At 39.5% G+C, this 19681-nt stretch overlaps 1 protein-coding gene across 1 annotated transcript in view; it reads right to left on the minus strand.

Annotated features, from left to right (window-relative positions):
- Positions 1-19681, minus strand: part of spns2 (spinster homolog 2 (Drosophila)) — a 68908-nt gene extending 49227 nt beyond the window's left edge. The window contains exons 1-2 of the mRNA XM_019104319.2: positions 19248-19681; positions 1316-1381 (exon numbers count right to left, since the gene is read on the minus strand). Coding sequence (XP_018959864.1) covers positions 1316-1381; positions 19248-19479 — 298 coding nt within the window. The 5' untranslated portion in view covers positions 19480-19681. The remainder of the gene's footprint in view (positions 1-1315; positions 1382-19247) is intronic.

Genomic DNA, 19681 nt, shown 5'->3' on the forward strand with positions numbered 1-19681 from the left:
TAGTATATACAGTATAAACATATAAATAAAATTATATCTATTTGCTCCACCCTATTTGCAAATTAGCATCTTAAGCATGATCCTCGCAAAATTGTTTCTTCTCAATTAGATTTATCATGTTTAGGAGGTGTAGATTTTTATATTTACTTCACCTTTTTCACCCAGAATTAAAATATCCCACTCTTAAATACTGAAAGGTTTATGTTCCGAGGTCTCCATGGGCCAGTTATTTTAATATTTTCAAACCAAATGAATGGGAGCAAAAGATAAACATTGAGCTGGATCTGAATCCCAGACATCCCTGTCTATGCAACCGCTCAATGAGCCTCTGTATATGTGAGTGTGTGCTCGAGCATGTGTGCTTGTTGTATATATTCTTGCCTCCGTGTATGGCGGTGTCTCTGTTTGCACACTCAAGTATGTGTGTGAACACGTGTGCTAGTGTTCATAGGGCTGCTCCAATAGGACCTCCACACAGTGACTCTCCTTCACAAAAGCCACTTGACGTGGACCCAGCCCGGTTCAGGAAGCCCAACCCAACGTCCTCAAAACCCCCACCTGACCCAGCGCAAACCAGCCGTTTGAACACTGAACCCTCTCATTCACCTCCCTCCGTATACATCCACTGATTCCTAGCCCACCACAAATAACCTTTAATGATGTCATAATGTGTTACACTTCACTCTCATCTGCATATAATGAGGGAACAATTATTAGTCATTTTTGAGTTTTAGCTGTTATAAACCTTAGCGACAGACCACAAGCATCTCTAAGCTAACAAGAGCTCTGTGTGTTTTCCAGAATAAACTAGTCTTTTCCTCCCATTAAAATGAACCAGAGAGTGGACTCGCAGTGTTGGGCATCCACTGCAGTGCTATTACAGTTTCCTGTAACAACCAGACTGAAAAAAAGCTTCTCATGTACCTCACTGGAGTTTTGCGTGGTCTTTTTCTTTAATAGAAACATTGGAAAATGTATGTAATGTCCTTGCACTGCTGAATACAGGACAGATCACAGTGCAGGATTGGTCTCCATCCAATAAAAAACAACTGTGGTAGTCCTCTGTTTTGTTAAACCCTAACAAGTGCTTCAAGCACAGTTAATTACACTGGCTTTGGGGAGGAGGGAGCTGGAGCTGGAGCACCTCATTCACAGTTTTTTTCCTCCTTTGTTAACCCTGTCACTTCAGTTGCAGGGAGCTTAATGGATTTTAGTATTCTCTTCCACCTCATGTCAGTGATATAAGTCAGAGAGTCTGTGTGTACACACTGCATGATTGCAAAACCACGTAATTATGGGATTATGAGAGACTTACCTGTTTGCAACAAGCCTGCACTGCTGTCACCAACATCGAAGTGTTTCTGTATGTCAAGGAGGACACCTGGGAAACCGAGACAGAGAGACATTAGAATTTGTGCTCTGGTGTAAATTTTAGCCTTTAAGCGCAACAATTAGAGTTAAGACTATTTGAGTTTCTTTTTGAAGAAATGATTAGCGAATGAACTTTCAGACATCTTCTGTGCTAAGCATTTTAAAGAATTAAAAATATTGACAGGTGTTTCTCATTACACTTCCTTCTGATCCTCAATAACAGAACAATTACAGGCTTATGTGGGATCCTATGGATGAACACACACACACACACACACACACTTCTACACTGGACTGTTTGAGTTTGAAGCCAGCATGTTTTTAATTGACTTTCTTCATATATGATCCTGGTCTTATTGCGCATGATTTACTGTTGCACATTATTACTAACAGTAATTGTAATCTTTCACCAAAACTGATATTAAAATTCTGGCCATAATGATGTTGCTCTTTTTTCCTGGTTAATTTCTTCACAATTTTGAATAAATGAAAAATAAAATTACTTTATAATCATTATTTGAAAGTAAATTTAGGAATCTGAACATTACAATGTGCAGTATGCAAAAATTTATATTTATTTTGAGATTTGATTAAGATTATATTTAAATGTGTTATATTTAAACTTTTTTTAAAACAAATTATTCATTAATTAGTTATTAAAAAGTAATTAATTAATATAATTAAAATATAAAAAATGAACTGAAAAACATAAACATATTTCTGTTTCCATAAAACAATAATAAAATATGCTCAAATATAAAATACAAAGTTCCTGTTGTGCTAAAGTGTAAGAAAAGAGAAAGAAAGGCACTTTGAATGTACCTTGAGTTGGAGACAGTAAGGAAAGACACTGACTGCACTGGAATGCGAGCAGGTGGTGTGACTCGTGTGACAGGAATGTTGCATTTGTCACTATGTGCGGACAAGCCTGCACCTGCCAAAGTGCCTTTTATCAGTACGTCTTTGCTACAACATGCCAGTGACAAGTCAAAACGGGTGGCGATGGGAATCCGCAAACCAATTGAGGCGAAACTCGAAGATGACTAAAGCCACTGCAGCAACAGAAACAAATTGCTATTTTTATTTCTTACAGCCATTCCTGTGTTATATGTCTGTGTTTATATAAGACATTAAAAAGCATGATTTAATTAGCCAGGCAGCACTGAAAAGTTAATTAAGAGATGGTTCGGCGGCATTAGGTGTTTGATCTGGGTGCGTGAAGCCTGTGAAGCGGATGTCTTTCTCTCTTCCTCTATTCGTACAAGATAACATCAGAGATAACGTCAAGCATGTTGGATCTCTATCACTCTTGTCTAATTTCATTGGCTGTCAGTCACAGACTCTGTTTACAGCCTCTCTCTCCTGCATTTAGAAGTGTCTGAATGCTGTGTGCTTTGCACAAATGGAAGATCAAAGCATATGTCTGAGAAGAGTTAGACAGTTAAAGAGCACCAGAGGCTTAATTTCTCACTTTAAAGTGATCAGAAAGAAGGAATGTGGAGATGAGGGACTGAAGATTTAAAGGCAGCAACACGAAAGCTTCAATTACACTAAAACAGGAGTAATGCCCTGATCAAGAGCTCTTTAGATTCCCGGCCGAAACACACATAACAAACCGTATAGCAACATGATATGGTCAGATGATACAGAAGATATGTAGGCACCAGGATACATCTTCTAAAAATGATAACTAATGAACTGATTAAAAGACATTTAGATCACCTTTGCTATCATGTATCACACGCAGTAAATCTTAAAAATACCGGTAACACTTTACAATAAGGGCCCATTAGTTAATGTTAGTTAATGCATTAACAAACAATAGCGGTCACACTTTAAGGTCCAGTTGTCACTATTAATGGACCATTAACTACGATTTAACATAAACCATTAACATAAACTTTGCTGCTTAGTAATAGTTAGTAAAGTAGTTGTTAAGTTTAGGTTTTGGGCAGGATTAGGGATGTAGAATATGGTTATACAAAATATGTGCTTTATAAGTACTAAAAACAGTAGGCATGCTAATAAGCAACTAGTTAATAGTGAGAAATGGTCCCTATACTAAAGTGTTACCGCAATAACTAACAATGAGCAATACATTTGTTACAGTATTTATCAATCTTTGTTAATGTTAATACTACTGTTCGTGTCCAAGTACATTGTCTAATAATTCTAAATAAATCAATATAAAATGTTAAATAAAAAAATATTTTATTTGTTCAGTTGCATGTCATGTGTCCATTAATCTATGAATGTCCAAATGTGTTGTTAATTTATTGAAACATTAACTTCAGCAGGTACTTCAAGTAAAATATTTTAGGTCAAAGACATTCATCTGACAGAAAAGATTGTGAAACCTTTTTCAAAGTGAACATCCATTCTTCATACTTAACATTAAATGGATTTGGATATGGGCAGATACGGGGGCGATGGCTTTCCAAAATCCTCCTCTATGCTCAGGAGTGGGTGGTCCCGCCCTTTTTCCATCAGTCTAATCTGAGGCAGTGTACTAATTACCTTGGTCACACTCATCTGTTGCCCTCCATCCCTCAATCCCTCCATCTCTCCATCTCCTCCCACTGGGAGGGGGATCCCTGTGCCAGATGGTGCTGCGTTTCTCCTCTTTCAACCGAGACTGCACCTGCCCACCCTCACGCCTGCCAAAGACACAACCTCAACCACCACGCTCTTCCCACCAATACTCCCACAGGCACAACTGATGCAAACCATATAACAATCTGATTTAGTAAGTCCTTATTTAACATGATAAAGTAAGGTCTATTAACTGGAAGAGACTGGTACTAGTAGGTCAGTGTGTGCACAGCACAACACCAGACCATGACAGCAACTATCATATTAGTGAATTATGTTCAGTGTTTGGCAGGTGATACTGTCCATATGTGAATTGTCCTAAATTCTTCCCTCTCTATCTTCTCTTCTGGCTCTCTGATAAAGATACAGTGTTTAGGGAAAACATAGCAACACCTTGAAACTTTTCAGAGAGAGCTGTCATGAAGCATTTGAGGTGCAGCCACTCTGACTACATGTTGCGTCATACTGTAAAACGGTAGGCAATGTGGGCGATGGCGCCGCGATGCCATACAAGGTGATGCAAATGCCCCAAATGGCACCAGCAGAATCATCGACCTTCTAGTGTCCGCCTCGATGCCACCAGCCCTGAGGTGTTGCCATAGTAACACAGCACGGGCACACAAAAATGTCGGCTGGCGATTGGTCAAGACAGCATGATCAGGGTGGTAAAAAGGAACTCTGCAATAATGAAGAAATATGCAGTTATCTTGATTAGCAAAAACTTTATCTGATTGTTACAAGGAAAAGATCTATCAGGTTTGGCTGATACGGTCACCTGCTTTGCACTTTGTTGCAGCCTATTTTAGAGTTGCTTTATCAAAATGAAGAAACCGCAACAGATACTGAAGGCGAAAGAATGCTGCCCTGCCTGTTGTGACTGATCTATTGCATACAAAACACATCACTGAGTGACTAAAAGAACCAACAGCCACTGATTGCGGTTGACAAAACCTTCATGGGAGAAAACATATACAGTTTGTATGAACATATTTTATGATATCATTTATTGTTATTTAATCCTAGCTTAACAAATAATTTGTGCAAAAAGCATAATGCACATTCCATGAAGTCATAGATTAGTTACAAAGTTAATCAGACAATCTAATTAAGATTCAAATAAACATTTGCTTACAAATCACACAGTTAAACTGCAATGCAAACAGACTATGGTGTGAGAAAGAGCACCTTTTGTTTTCTAGCACACTAGTTTCATTATCCTAAATGCTAATGAAACATTGACCCGTTCATGTGGGTCTACATTTTATCAGCTGATTGGTGTAGTGAAATAGCAATATGCTAATATAAGATACAGTGCATTTGAATGATGCTTTTTGATATAACGCTTTCGCTATAGTGCCGTCCCCAGGAGACCCATTTGACATTGACCAGTGGACTGACCAATAGCATGTTTGAAAAAGCTCAGAGGGTCAGGATGAGCAAGTCAGTTCTGTTAATGTGTCTAGTGCTATTTCAAATCTCTGGGGAGTTCATTCGAGTGAAGCTGTTTAATGGATCCTGGACGCTGGAGGAGCAGCTCTCCTGCATTTGCTTTACACAAGACGGCGTGATGCTCTCTTAGACATACATTGTTTGGACCCCTATTTGTCTGATCTGGTAAGAGGAAGTCAGGCTGTAAGTTCAAGTGCTTGTCTGGGTTGAGTGTTTCTTAAAGACTGTGAGCTCATCCATGCCAAGAAATGCCAAGAGGTTTGAGTTTTGATATTCTAAGCTACTCTTAAGGTGAGCTGATGTTATATCAGCAATATATTTAGTGTGTGAGAAACCGTCTGCATGTAAAAACCAGCCATTCACTTAAACAGGAAGTGGTTCACCGGCAGAAATTCCAGTACGGTCAAATCCTGAAACGCAAACATCCCCTATTCAACTGTCAGAAGCTTAAACAATGGAAAACTTTTTTTTTTAGAATCCAGACTCAAAAGCTCATTAAGATGGGAATACTGCATTAATGCATACAACACCCTGTTCTTATTTTTATAAAAACACATATACACGTCACAGCATAGACCCAGAGGACTGTCTAGTCGTCTGGGGAGAGAGAACGAAAACGAGGATCATTGAGAGATGGGACAGACCTCATTTTGCGTTCCCCAAAAGAGAGATGATAGACCTGAGCAACCCCCGGTGCTATTTCAGGGCTGAGAGAAGTAGGTTAGGATAATGGCATTGCAACAGAGGCTGGCCGCCCTATATACTGTAACTGAGAAGACGAGGAGAGGTGAGAGGAAAGGCAGCTGGGAGAAAAGCAAAGCTTGATATCAGAGTCAGAGTCACGGGATTTTACTGAGAATGAATTGCATCTGCTGTAGTGTTGTTCATCAGCATGCTTCATTTCTACAATCCAAAAGTCTAAAATAGCTTAGTTATAGTGCTCTCCGCATTATTTGATCATCATTTGATAAATAAACGGTGCCATGATCAACATAAATGTACACAATTACAGCAAACGTGGCAACTGTTTCAAAAATAATTGTACCCTCTGACATCGCTCTTTACATTTGTGTGTCGTTTTAGCATCCGATTAACTAAAGAAACAGCAAGTTTCAATGTGGGAAAAAAGCTCAATCTATAAATATACAGTAATTAGTTTACATTCAAAATTAGGCGTTTTTGTGCTAAAAAACGAGTAGCACTTGGTTTATCTGGAATGCAGATGGTTAGTAAATAAGATGCAGGGTTTTGTGCTGCAGTACTGTATTCAAATGTGGCACAACTGTTTCGAATTTGCCCCTGTGTGTGTGTGTGGTAGGTCAAACTGCAGTACAAACGTACATTTCCATATCCTGTGTAATGCTACTCTTTGTGGTAAGAGAATTTCCTCTCTGCTCTGTTATGCTCTCTCCCTCATTCTTTTCATTCTACCAAACCACTGGTACACTATGCTGCTGCTGACGCCATCCTGAAACTCTCTTCCTCCTATTTTCCTTTCCTCCTTTCCCATCCCCTGCTTCTCTGCTTCTCTCATCAACCTATAGGTGATCCTTCTCAAAAGTGTCACAGGAATTGATATAACAACACCTCAACAGACGTTACATGTGTGCGAAAGTGAAAAAATAGTGTTCCCATGTTAACCCTTCCCAGCTTCTCTGCAAAATTTCTGCTCTCTTGCACTGAGCCAAACCTACGAGAGTGCAGAGGCAGGGTAAGAGCTGACCACAAGTATGCTTGTCTGTTCTCGGCAAGCTCCTGACCGTTGGGTCCATACATATCCCGCAAACGATGGATGTTTTTTCCACTCAGTCTTTAACCACCACACAGTCCATATAAACACAATGCAGATGTCAGAAGAGGGGGGTGTGTTTTAGCAGGCGTTTGCGGGTGTGGGTGTTTTGGAATTCCCTTACCATTTTATACCCTCAGGCGGGCTGCCAGCTCTGCTTGTCGTTGTTCTGCTTTGTACGCTGCACTGCTGATCTAAGACTAGTTTTAAAGCGTGTGTGCACAACAGCAAAAATTGTACAATTTATGAATATTAAATCACAAATGCACAGAAAATAGTATTTCCTTTATACCAAAATACTTGCTCGGAGAGTGTAAATAAGCTGTGCACTGCGAGGCTTCTTCAGTCAGTCTTCTAGTCTAGACCACACCACATGCTTTTTAATATTACATAAAAAGAAAAAAGGGGGAGAGGTTTTTTCCGGCAGAGGTGCTATGCAGAAACAGCATATAGTATTTGTGCAGTATATAGTATAGTACATTTATATAGTGGATATTACACACTGAGGCTCTAAATGAGCAGCTCGTTTCATTAAATGAGCTCCTGACTACAATGAGCAATTTAGCAGGAGAGAAAGCAGCTGACAGACACTGGAGTGCAATTACGGCTGCCCTTACTATCAGCCTGATCTGATAGCATTCTGTTGGTTATGTGTTAATGTTAACTGCCAAGCAGAAGCTTCAGTTACCTTCCCTTACCTCAGATTCTGATGCTAAAGACTGCATAAAATCACTTGATAAGCAGTTTTCTTTTCTGTGTTGATGCATTTTCAGAATTGGTTGAGATATATTAAAGGACTGGTCCATTTTTTATAGCCATTGCTTTGGTTACAGCCATGAACATTATTGCAACTAGTTTGGTTTTGGGATCCTTAACATCTGCCTGTTAGTCTTCATGCAACCTTAATACTAATCTCATGACAAACCATTTGCACTAACAGTTTAAACATCTTCTGATGCTGTCGAGCCATTAACGTTTTGCTGACTGACATTAGACGTGCTTCATTCGTAGCCTAATCCTGATGCTTTGTTTTTATTTTTTACATGACACAGAAAGGGATTACTGTAATTATGAGGGCTTTTTGTTTTTTGCCTGTAACGAGATTTGATTTGGCTTTTCTCGCTCACTATGCCTCTTTGCTTCTTCTCCTTTTCTTCTCTTTGTTCTGTAAGAGCTGTGTAGGAGTGGGGTGGGTCTCACCCAGGGGGGCGTCAACAGTGCCCTATTCCTTGAATAATAATTAGTCCTGAATAAAAGTGCTGAAGTGCTTGATTATCTTTCTTAATTACTGCCATTCCCATTCGAAGTGTAAACCTACAGTGAAGCATCATTAATTAGCCCATATGCCTCTGACAAACATGTAGAGATGGTAAACTGAATTTCTTTTCTTTACATTATTTTTATTGTGCATTAATGGTTTCATTTGTTATAGAAGTATAATTTGGACACTTAAAATACTACCTCAAAATGTTGGAATTACCTGAAAGTGGCAAAGGACAGTGCTTGAATACTAAAATACAATCTTTGGGCTTAACATGTGTGAAGCTCTTTGATTCAGAAAATGTCTAAGGAGAAGCACTAAATCAATGAAGCTTGAAACGGCACAGCGAGCCAAGCTATTCTCAATGCAGTAATTGACAGTGTTGAGCAACAAACAGAGAGAAGATAGGCGAGAGGTGTCTCAAGACTGAAAACTGGTGGGAAAAGTGGAAGAGGGGAAAAAAGAAAGCGCTAAATTAGACGAGGCATTTCAGCACACTTTGGGCTGAAAAAAGCCTATGTTGAGAGCTGGTCTTTCAAGCTCAATTTAGCATTAGACTCTAGCCATACTGCTCTGAGTGAGTGGCCATGAGCTTTAGACAACTGACAGCTGAAGGTGATGGAAGTAGGAGAAATGTGTGTGGAGAAAAATACTCTTTCAGTCAATGTAGGCCAGTCAGTTATGATGACCAATTGAGTGAAAACTACACACATAAATGTTTCACGGCTTTCTCTTTTACAGGTCATTTAAAGCTATACTAAAATATGACTTCTTGCTACTAAGAATTCTTTATTCAACTTAATACTTAAAAGGGTCAAAAGCTGGTTCAGAGAAGATAAAGCATTCATAACCCCAGAGAACCCTACAGGGGACAGTAATAAATATAAAGTGCTATATGGCAGGAAAGTTGTCATCAGTCCCTCTTGACTCAGCATGGACAGGCTGCTGTTTGATCTCTCAGTAGACTCCTATAGTGAGACACCGAGTGCAACATTAATTCCTAGTGTATGTCATATCCCACAGAATGACAGGAAATGGGATCTAAGGAATTGCAATTCAAAGAAATGTAATGCAGGTCTGTCTGTCTAACTGTTCCGTGAATTCAAATGGACAAATGCACAGTCAAAATATGAAAGAAAGAGTTTACTACTATGCTATGGGAGAATACTATACCTGAAGCTCACAAAGCACTGATCTTTAGAGGAAAGACATAGACTGTGTGCATAGAATCCATTTACTTCAAACTCAAAATCAAAAGGCATTCTCAGTTCACTTCTGAATGTAGCATAGCCCTGTGATGAACGCAGAACTGGGTTGCCTGAAATCAATATCTACAGGAGAACCACATGTGGCATGTATTCAAGGGACACTGTAGTCTGAGTAATTGACTGTAGCCCCATAAACCTCTATTCTATCCAATCAATGCACAGACACACACCCACACAATCACACACAGACCTCCTGATCATTTTTATCTGTCCCAGTGTCTTTTATTACATCTATTTTCTAGCTATGCAAAGCACTATTTTCATCCACTCTCATCGAGAACAGCTGAGACTCTCCAGCGCAGTGATCCATCTCACGTTCTCCTTCATGAATTAGAGATAAATCTCATTTCTTCCTGGTCTAGTTTAATGTAGAACAGTGCAAGATACTCTCAAGAGGCGGTATGTCTTAGATTTGTATTTTATCCTGAAGGCCAAACAAAATGTTCCACCATAGAAACCCAAGAGAGACCTTCAAGAAGGAAAGAAGGTGTGAGATTATAAGAGTCATAAAGAAGCATATTCGGCTGTGTAAATATATATGGTTTGTAATGATTTTGTATTGTTAAGCACCTTTCTGTAGCGTGGGCTGGTGACTGTAACTATAGATCAGAGGTAAAGCAACTGTGGGAAAACAAAACAACCGCATCACTGGAATTCCAGCTCTACCTCCACATTCCACATCATTGAGGTGGAGACGCACACCTCTCACACACACACAGGTATTTTAGGCGTTAGTTCTAGCTAATTATTATGTTCTGGTGTGGCCAAATAACTCAAACTATTGTGGCTTACTTGGTACGAATACCAAATTAATCCTTAAAGGAAACTAAGTATATACTTTAAGTATTTGTCATATAGCAGGGATGGACTGTGCCTAAAAACAGACTTATGTCAATCTAACACAAACTTTAACCTGCTGTATTATGTAGTTCATATATAGCATATATATATTTATGAATAAAGTGGCTGAGGCACAGCAGTGAGTTATCCTGACTAATCCTGCAATTTAAAATTCTCTGTTAAATACATTTTAAAATGAAATTTATTCCTGTGATGGGAAAGTTGAATTTTCAGCAGCCATTACTCCAGTCTCCAGTTGTGCTGCTTAATATGCTTGAGGAAACTGTGATACTTTTTTCAGGATTCTTTAATGAACAGAACATCATTTATTTGAAGTAGAAATCTTTTATAGCATTATAAATGTTTTTTCTGTCCCTTTTGATCAATTTAATGCATCCTCACTCAATAAAAGTATTTATTCATTTAAAATTAAAAACAGTAGTGCACATTTGGTTTCAAGAGGCCCACAAGTCAACCAGGCCACCAGAAAAAGTTCCAGAGCTCCCTATGGCATACTAAGCAGCATACATAAAGGCATACTTGTCTCTATAGTGTGCAAGGGGTTATTTTTAGAACTGGTAAATGAATGGCTCTAAGAAATGAATAAGTTAATGTCAAGTTAAAGAATCACTGGAATTTAAATGTAATGGGTAGGCCACTGACATGTGACTGTCCATCCTAAGGTTTCTGTTCCTCTGTACGCACCTGAGCCTTTAAACCCTGGACGTCTACTCTTCACACACACTGAAACAACGGAGCTAGATTTCCCACTGAGGCAAAAGTGTTTCTGACATGTAACATGTCGGGAAGCCAAACAAAACCAAGTGTTCTCAAATATAAAAGATGGCATTCAGTGACACAGGAAAACACATAAAAGACAACAGGCAAACACTGACTTGATGAGATGATAATTCATTAGGCCCATTAATTAATAGATACTATATATCACAAAACTGACAGAGGTCTGATCCTATTTACCTCCAGAGACTGACATTGTGTTACACTGTGTCATCACACATACACACGCTTAGGCTACAAATCTGGGAAATAACAAGTTACATAATACCAGTGGCTGATTATTTACTCAATCACAATTGTATAGTGGGAAAGATGACATATTTTCCTCCTCAATAAGACTCTGTAAATACAGACATGCAGTAAAGTCCAGTTTAAATATTTGTCTTTAGTAGAGTAGTTTACCCTACTGACCCTTCTTTTGATTTGATTTGGTCAATATTTACATAGAAGTCTTCTCTAAAAACAGAACAGATTATCAACCTTATCTATGAATATTATCCACCCTCATAAAATTGGAATAACTACTCAAATTTCATTTCAGATCAAGCATAATTAGAGATTCCGGTATCACTCAGTTATGCTGTAGCACCTATGAATATTTGCTATGCTTTTAGGATGATTTAGCCACTGTTACATTGCATCCACAAACACTGAAATCAATGTCACTGAGTTTGTCCCTCTCTGCATGTAGATATATGGAGGATAATTCAACAGTAAAAATGTTCACTAATCTATAAATTACTATATTGTCATAAAAATTATATTAGATTAGGTGGGACATTACACTACTTTTGAAAGGTTTACAGTAAAGTCGATAATATTGTAAAATATTATTAAAAGTTAATGTTGTTTTATATTTGAATATATTGTAAAATGTCATTTATTTTTGTAAATGGCAAAGCTAAATTTTTCAGCAGCCAGTCCAGAAAAATTAAATATACGCTGATTTGGAGCTCAATATTTTATTTATTTATTCATTTTTTATTTTTATTATTATTTTGCTGCTTGATATTTTATGGAAAACATGATACTTTTTTTTCAGATTCTTTGAAGAAAAAAGAGTTCAAATAAACAGCACTTCAGATTAATTTGATGCATTTTGCTGAACTGAAGTATTACATTTTTAAGACTACAAAATAGTTACGTTTCTGCCCCTATTCAGGCCTAAAGGTTGTCTCACAGACTCAAAATCATACATTTCTGAACAGTCCTGGTCTTATATACAGTGAAATACCTGAGACTTCAAATCCCACAGGTGCGCTCCCCCTCAGGCACCCATCCCCCCTCTTCCTTCACTCTCCTGTACAGCTGTCTGTCAAACTCTCCGCCCTTAATCCCTTCGACACACACTCCATCAAAAAGACACGTTGAGGCTGAGAATCACGGCGAATCCCCTTCTTTAAACAGATAACCACCCACACATACAACACATCTGTTTGGACACGCAATGAGCCAAAAGCAAGCCACCAATTATATTAACAGGGTCAGTGCCATTTAAACAAGCACGTCTGGTGGAAAAACATAACAAACACTGTTCCTTGTTTGGGTCATACACGCTACATTAAATTAACATTACATGGGCCGAATGAAAGACAAGCCCGATAAAAAATAAACTGGGAAAATCGCATCCCGGTTCTCAGAGGCTGTTAGCGAACTTGATTGTGTCAGTGATTATTTTGAGAGTCGTCAGGCTGCTTCGCCCAATACAGCCTCTCCAGAGCGAGATGAGAATTTGTACCGCTGAACGCCACTCGTGTCTATATATATTTATACACTGACCTTATTGTTGAGGTCAGAAAAGCGATCATGGTTGTGTGCTCTTCATAAGAAAACAGCTGAGGCAGATGAATGAAAATAAACGATTCAGGAAGACCTCTTTTTGCTCACTTTCTTGCCCAACTTCTAGGGTTAGGTCAGGCTTAAGAAGCCAAGCTGTCTTCAAGGCAGTAGTGGCTGTCACAGTAATGGCTTTTCATGCTTATGTAATGGATGCTGTGACCACATGAAAAGCACCGTGTCGAAAGGAGGAAGAGGTACCGTCTAATTCCAACCATTCCTATCACAGGCAGCACATACATCAGCTAATTACAACCATATACACACACACACACACATGCCAAGAAGAGATCTCAATAGAGAACTTTTGTAAGAGGTAAAAATTTGTTTAAATAAATGCAAACACCCTGAGCATTAAACTACTCCAAACACTAATATATATTGTACTGCACTGTTACTGGGGATATTAAATACTCTGTGCATTCTTCAGTACACACCAGCATTAAGAGCTAACTTGTAATTGTCTTTTAACTTTAATGGATTTATATTTCAGGTTTGAGGGAGACATCAGTAGTAAGCACAACAGCTCTATAACTGCTTCTATGAAAAGCAATTACAGTGCATATGGGAATCAACTTTAGGAGAAATGGAAGCCATTTGTTCTGCATGAGGGTTTCAGAAGAGTGAGACAAGCTTATAAACTCAATAACTGAGAGTTTTTTCAGTTTCGTTCATGCTTTTGTTGTTGAGAATCCTTTAATATGAGCATAGTAAAACAAGCGAGGAGAGAGACGACAGCCAAACCTAAAGTGACTAAGCCAACCTCAACATTTCATTACAGACATCCAGTTTGCTGTCAGTATATTAAAAATAAACTGCTGCGATATGCGGTATTAATCTACATACAGAAATTTCAGCAAAATTTCTTGGTCAAAAAACATAAATTGCCTATTGTCAATAGTATAGTGATGTAAGAAGCACAGCACACTTAGAAGTCACTTTCAAATGGGAAGTCGTGGCCTAATGGTTAGAGAGTCGGACTCCCAATCGAAGAGTTGTGAGTTCGAGTCTCGGGCCACCAGGAATTGTGGGTGGGGGGAGTGCATGTACAGCGCTCTCTCCACCTTCAATATTATGATTTAGGTGCCCTTGAGCAAGGCATCGAACCCCCAACTGCTCCCCGGGCGCCGCAGCATAAAAAAATGGCTGCCCACTGCTGCTCCGGGTGTGTGTTCACAGTGTGTGTGTGTGTTCACTGCTCTGTGTGTGTGCACTTCGGATGGGTTAAATGCAGAGCACGAATTCTGAGTATGGGTCACCATACTTGGCTGAATGTCACGTCACTTTTTTTCACTTTCAAATCAAGCATCTTTCTGTTGGTCAGTGCAGTGAATTTGCATGATAAAATAAACCTATAGGAGCTTTTGACATGATGTAATACTTTTGCTGGTGTCATAACTATATGTGCAGCACATGTGCTACGTGCTACTGCTACTGACCTCCTTCAGTACAGCACACTGTTTTGTTGCTGATAGGCCTTATCACACCTTCAATTCACACCACAAGGGGCACAAATGGAAATGACAGTGTTGTCATCCCCTCCTGTTAGAGAGAGAGAGAGAGAGAGAGAGAGAGAGAGAGAGAGAGAGAGTCTTACAGAAGGGACTGCCAAAGAGTGTGTCCAGGGCAGAACTAGAGCTGAGCCAGCTAGACTGGACCATCTAGTGCAGAAAAGCAATGCAGCAAAAGCGTACACTACTGTGGTCTCCACTTCCCCTAATAAACTATGAGCCTGTGTATCTGAATGTGCAGACAGGCTCGTTTTCCCTCAGGGAGCTCCTCTGGCTGCTGGATTACCAGTCACACTTAATTAAGCACTTGTCTTGAGATTAAACATCCTCATACCTCAGATGCCTTTAGGAAAAAAAAACTGCATCTCTCAGTATCTGCTGCACCTCATAATTTAGACTACCAGTCGAACTTCCTTCATTAGAGCAGGCATCAGGCCGGTGGCTCAATGGAGGATCTTGGATCAAATAAAGTTAGTGGCCTCCGTCTGTACATCCCTGTGGTATTCCCCGCGCCTCCTAATCCCTGTCTTAACTTTAATCTGTTGTTGAGCTCAGTCTGTCTGCTGGAGGGACTGTTGCCAGCCAGCCTCCCTGGGTCTGAGCCATCACAGCCAAACCACAAATTTAATCAAACTAAATGGTTCACAACCTCAGCCCCATCAATCTGATCTCCCTGTCCCACTGGAGGCTGTGTTGGAGACAGAAAGAGACAGATATAGATAGTGGACAAATATAATGGGCCAGCAGGGAGTGAAAGAAGTGGGCAAGTCGGCCCTAGCGTTGCAGAAATACACCTCGGGTTAAACATAAAGAAGGATAAAGTCGTTCCTATGACTTTGTCTAGCCAGACATGAGTTATAGCAGATAGTCTAGCCACCGATTTCACACAAGAGTCTATAGTGACCATATAACATACTTAGTTCACCCAAACACCCTGTGTCGGGTAATACGCAAAAGTTTTTTGCCACAGAATCAGCACATACAATGGTTTTCTTCCTCTGTGCTTCATTCTGTTATGTGGTTCCTCATGAGGGTTTGGTTGTCTCTCCTCCGCTATAAAAACTGCACACCCACTAGTTTTGTTTAGGTGGAGAAAACAGCCGAATTAGAGCTTTGCTGTTCCCTTTCACACACATTTCAATCAATTAAACACAAGACCGACAAGGCTAAAATGACACACTGCTTTTACCCCTTCTTTTTTGATAATTAACATTTGGTTCTGGCTAACAGTGATGAGAGACTTTGGTTGATGCTATAAGATTCCAAAACAACCACAGCCTAGAACTGCTTGTAAAAAGTAAAACTACCAGTAAATGAATATGACTTAAACAGCAAGAAAACACAAATGAAGTGTTTTCACAGTGACAGTATTTATTAGACCCAATTTCAGTACTTGGAACTGCATTAATTATAAGACACTAACTGAGAATGTAATGCAAAATTGTTTGGTGTTAAAAGCAACAACTTCATGCACATTTAATTTTATTTTGTTTGTGTGTGAGTCCATGTGTGCAACCTCAAATGCACCGCTGCACTAAAACTTAGTTCACCCAAAAATGAAAATGCTGTCATTTATTACTCACCTTCATGTCGTTCCAAACACGTAAGACCTTTGTTCATCTTCAGAACACAAATTAAGATATTTTTGATGCATTCCAAGAGCTCTCTTACCCTCCCACAGACAGCAATGTAATTAACACCATCAAGGCTCAGAAACGTAGCAAGGAGATTGTTAAAATAATTAATATGACTTCAGGGGTTCAACCGTAATTTTACGACGCTACAAGAATACTTTTTGTGCGCAAAGAAAACATAAATAGCGACTTTATTCAACAATTCATCTCCTATAGCACCATTTTGGAGAGTATTACATAGGTAAACAACATATGCAATGTATGTATACGGATACATTGTTTACATTCAGATCAAAGCATAAACAATGTATCCGCATACATACGTTGCATACATCGTTTACATATGTGATACTCTCCAAAACAGTGCTACAGGGTGACGTGGCGGAGACATATTGTTGAATAAAGTCATTATTTTTGTTTTCTTTGAACACCAAAAGTATTCTCGTAGCTTTATAACATTAGAACCATCCCATTAATGTTCACTCAGACAAACATACCCACAAACAAGCCACTGCTGAAAGTCATTAATATGATGCCTGTGTCAGTTTGACTGCAGTACAAATGACTGAACAGCAGGACAACCACTTCTGTCTCAGCATCAGTGGACCATTCTCTCGCTCAACTCTCATACGAAAGAGTGGTCCTCACCACTGTTGGATGTCTGCGTCAGTTCTACCCTCTCCTCATGTCTCAAGAAGGGGGCTTAATCCTCATATACACACGTCCCATAACGCATGATCAATCAGGAACTGAGGTCTTCAAGAGATGCTACACTCAACAACATGCAGTTTGCTGCTGCAGCATTCACTGACAAACACATACACTTACACAACTCTCTTGACAGCTGACCAATTTGCTGCAGTCTCCCTGCAGTCATCATCTCACACGTATATATTCTCCATTTTACTCTCTTCATTCATCTAAACTGTTCAAATATAACTCCTGGTTTAGAAGCCAAGAGGTTGAATAGCTGTGTATGTTTCAAATGAGCAGTTGTACAACATGATCTGTCTATTCAGGGAAAGGGATTGGTTTTAGAGATGGCAGGATTAGATAAGATAGTCCGCGTAAACACATCTTTTTCATAATGTTATCATCGCAGCTAGGCTGACTTATGTAATGCTGCTGAACCCTTTATCCAGCGCTACAAACCGCCACGGGGCGATAACGTTGCCTTTGCTAAGTTTCTACTTTCATGTCCTTGCAAATTTTACTCCATGAATTATTGACTGACATAAATTGTTCGCCTGCGTGATGCTACACGTGACCATCTGGCAAAGTAACGCACCTTTGCATATATTTAAAGGGATGAGAGAATTCTTTGCCTTTGCCATTCTTTGCGTTTATATATTTTGATGCATCCCAGGTTTTGCTGAATAACTACAGCCCCCCTTACAAAAAAATAAATGCTGCAGCGGCACGCCATTCAAGCATCTCGCGCTGTCAAAAGTGTCAGTGAAGCGCGCGCTAGAAGGAACACGCTGTTCAGCGTGGAAAGAACAGAACAGGGACTGCGAACATTTCCATTTCATTTATGCAATCGTCATAATGAGAAAATAATGTTTTTTTTTTCTTCTTCTGCCAATTAATAAATAAAAACAACACTGCCAATTTTTAATTGACAAGCTCCGCCAAATAATTGCATATCAAATAGGCCTACATGGTTTTTATGTCTCAGGATGCATCTTAAGAAAACTAACTACAATGTGGTTATTTTGTCAAGAAACATACACAAAGTTAAATCGCCTGTTACAAGTAAAGCTGAAGGAAATGGATTTAGAGAAGTATCTGGTATTGATGGTTATCCCAAATCCCGCCTTTCAAAAAATCCCCAGCTAATAGTGCACTCTTTCCTTGTTCCAAATCTCTAATCGCTTATCATTAGTTATTCATGAAAATTACCCCTCTCAGAGTGTGCTGGAGCGAATGTCAGCTGTCAGGTCCCCTCGGATCACCGAGTACCCATTCAGTAAACGAATTAATCCGCACTTTTTGAGGGAAGCTAAATTTGACAACATAAAAACTAGTAGATTAAATCTGTTCTAGTTTCTATGGAAACATGTCAGACCGCGGCTGCGCTCTTATTCCAGAATAACTTGATTCCTGATAGCAAGGGCATCTTGTGTGGAGCGCTGTGAGGTTCCTATTTATAAAACGAAGGATATAAAATTTGTCCCTCGTGAATTTTGCTTTAAATTACTTTGGACTGTAATGTCCTCGAGTATATCGTTACTGCTTTAACTGATCTGTCTGTGTATTTTTTGTGTATTATTTTAGGACACAATGTCCATTACATTGATCAGATGGGTTGATAAATGCGTAACGTGATTTTGAGTCTCGTTGTATATTTACACACAATAGCTTAGCTGCAAATGAACCTAATATATAGCCTAATTATTGTGTGGAGCTATGTGCACATTGCCATTAATAATTGTTTACAGGAGCATTATGTGTAACGTGGATACTGATTTGAAAAGAGCTTATAATAGAGATAAAATTATACATGGGACCAGTCACGAGGATTTGGGTTTTCACTCATTTGGCAGGCAGAGGGTCAGATTAGATTGACCTAAAATCACTCACAATAGTAGCCAATCAATATCATGTTAGCACAACGGGGTTACCTCTCAATCCGGGTGGTTTGATTAAATCACACATAATACGACTGTCTTTAACCCGCTCAATAAAACTCAGCACGTGTGCAGCGAGATACACAAATGATCGCTGGACTAGTGTTAATGTTTAAATTGTGATTTTCCTGGTCAGTGTTTTGACCTGAAATCTCTCTATAGCCTAAGTGAAACATTAAACAATGCACATGACGACTAGTGCGGTTTTCGCTCTCCTGAGCCAGTTAGTAAAGCGAACGTCCATACGCCAAGAAAATACTGGTCTTACCTGCTACGGTGTATCTGTCCATGTAATTGAGCACATTTCCAAAACTCAGAATCCCGGCGGCAACGAGCGGAGACCGGCATCGGAGTAATGCGGCACGGAATTTCTGCCCAGGTTTGCAGGGATGCAGGTCTGCACTGGATTTAAGAGCCGGACTCATGCTTCCAGACAGCGTGTGCACCTCATCCGAACTGCTGCACCCCTCGATTTCACATTCATCGCTTTCCACGCACATCTTCTGGCACGACAGATCCAGCGCAAACGATTGAACGACACAGGACGGCTGGGACGGAAAAGTGTAGCACCTTTGAGCGATAAAGAAAATTTTAGTGTTAATCGCGAAGAATACAAATCATTGATTTGATTATTGCTCGCTGAGCTCGGTTCATGTCTGTACAGTGACAGGATTGAGCGCTCGGGAAGCGCTTTTCTCTCAC

Source organism: Cyprinus carpio, chromosome B5 (genome assembly GCF_018340385.1).
Source record: "Cyprinus carpio isolate SPL01 chromosome B5, ASM1834038v1, whole genome shotgun sequence".
Classification (NCBI taxonomy): Eukaryota; Metazoa; Chordata; class Actinopteri; order Cypriniformes; family Cyprinidae; genus Cyprinus; species Cyprinus carpio.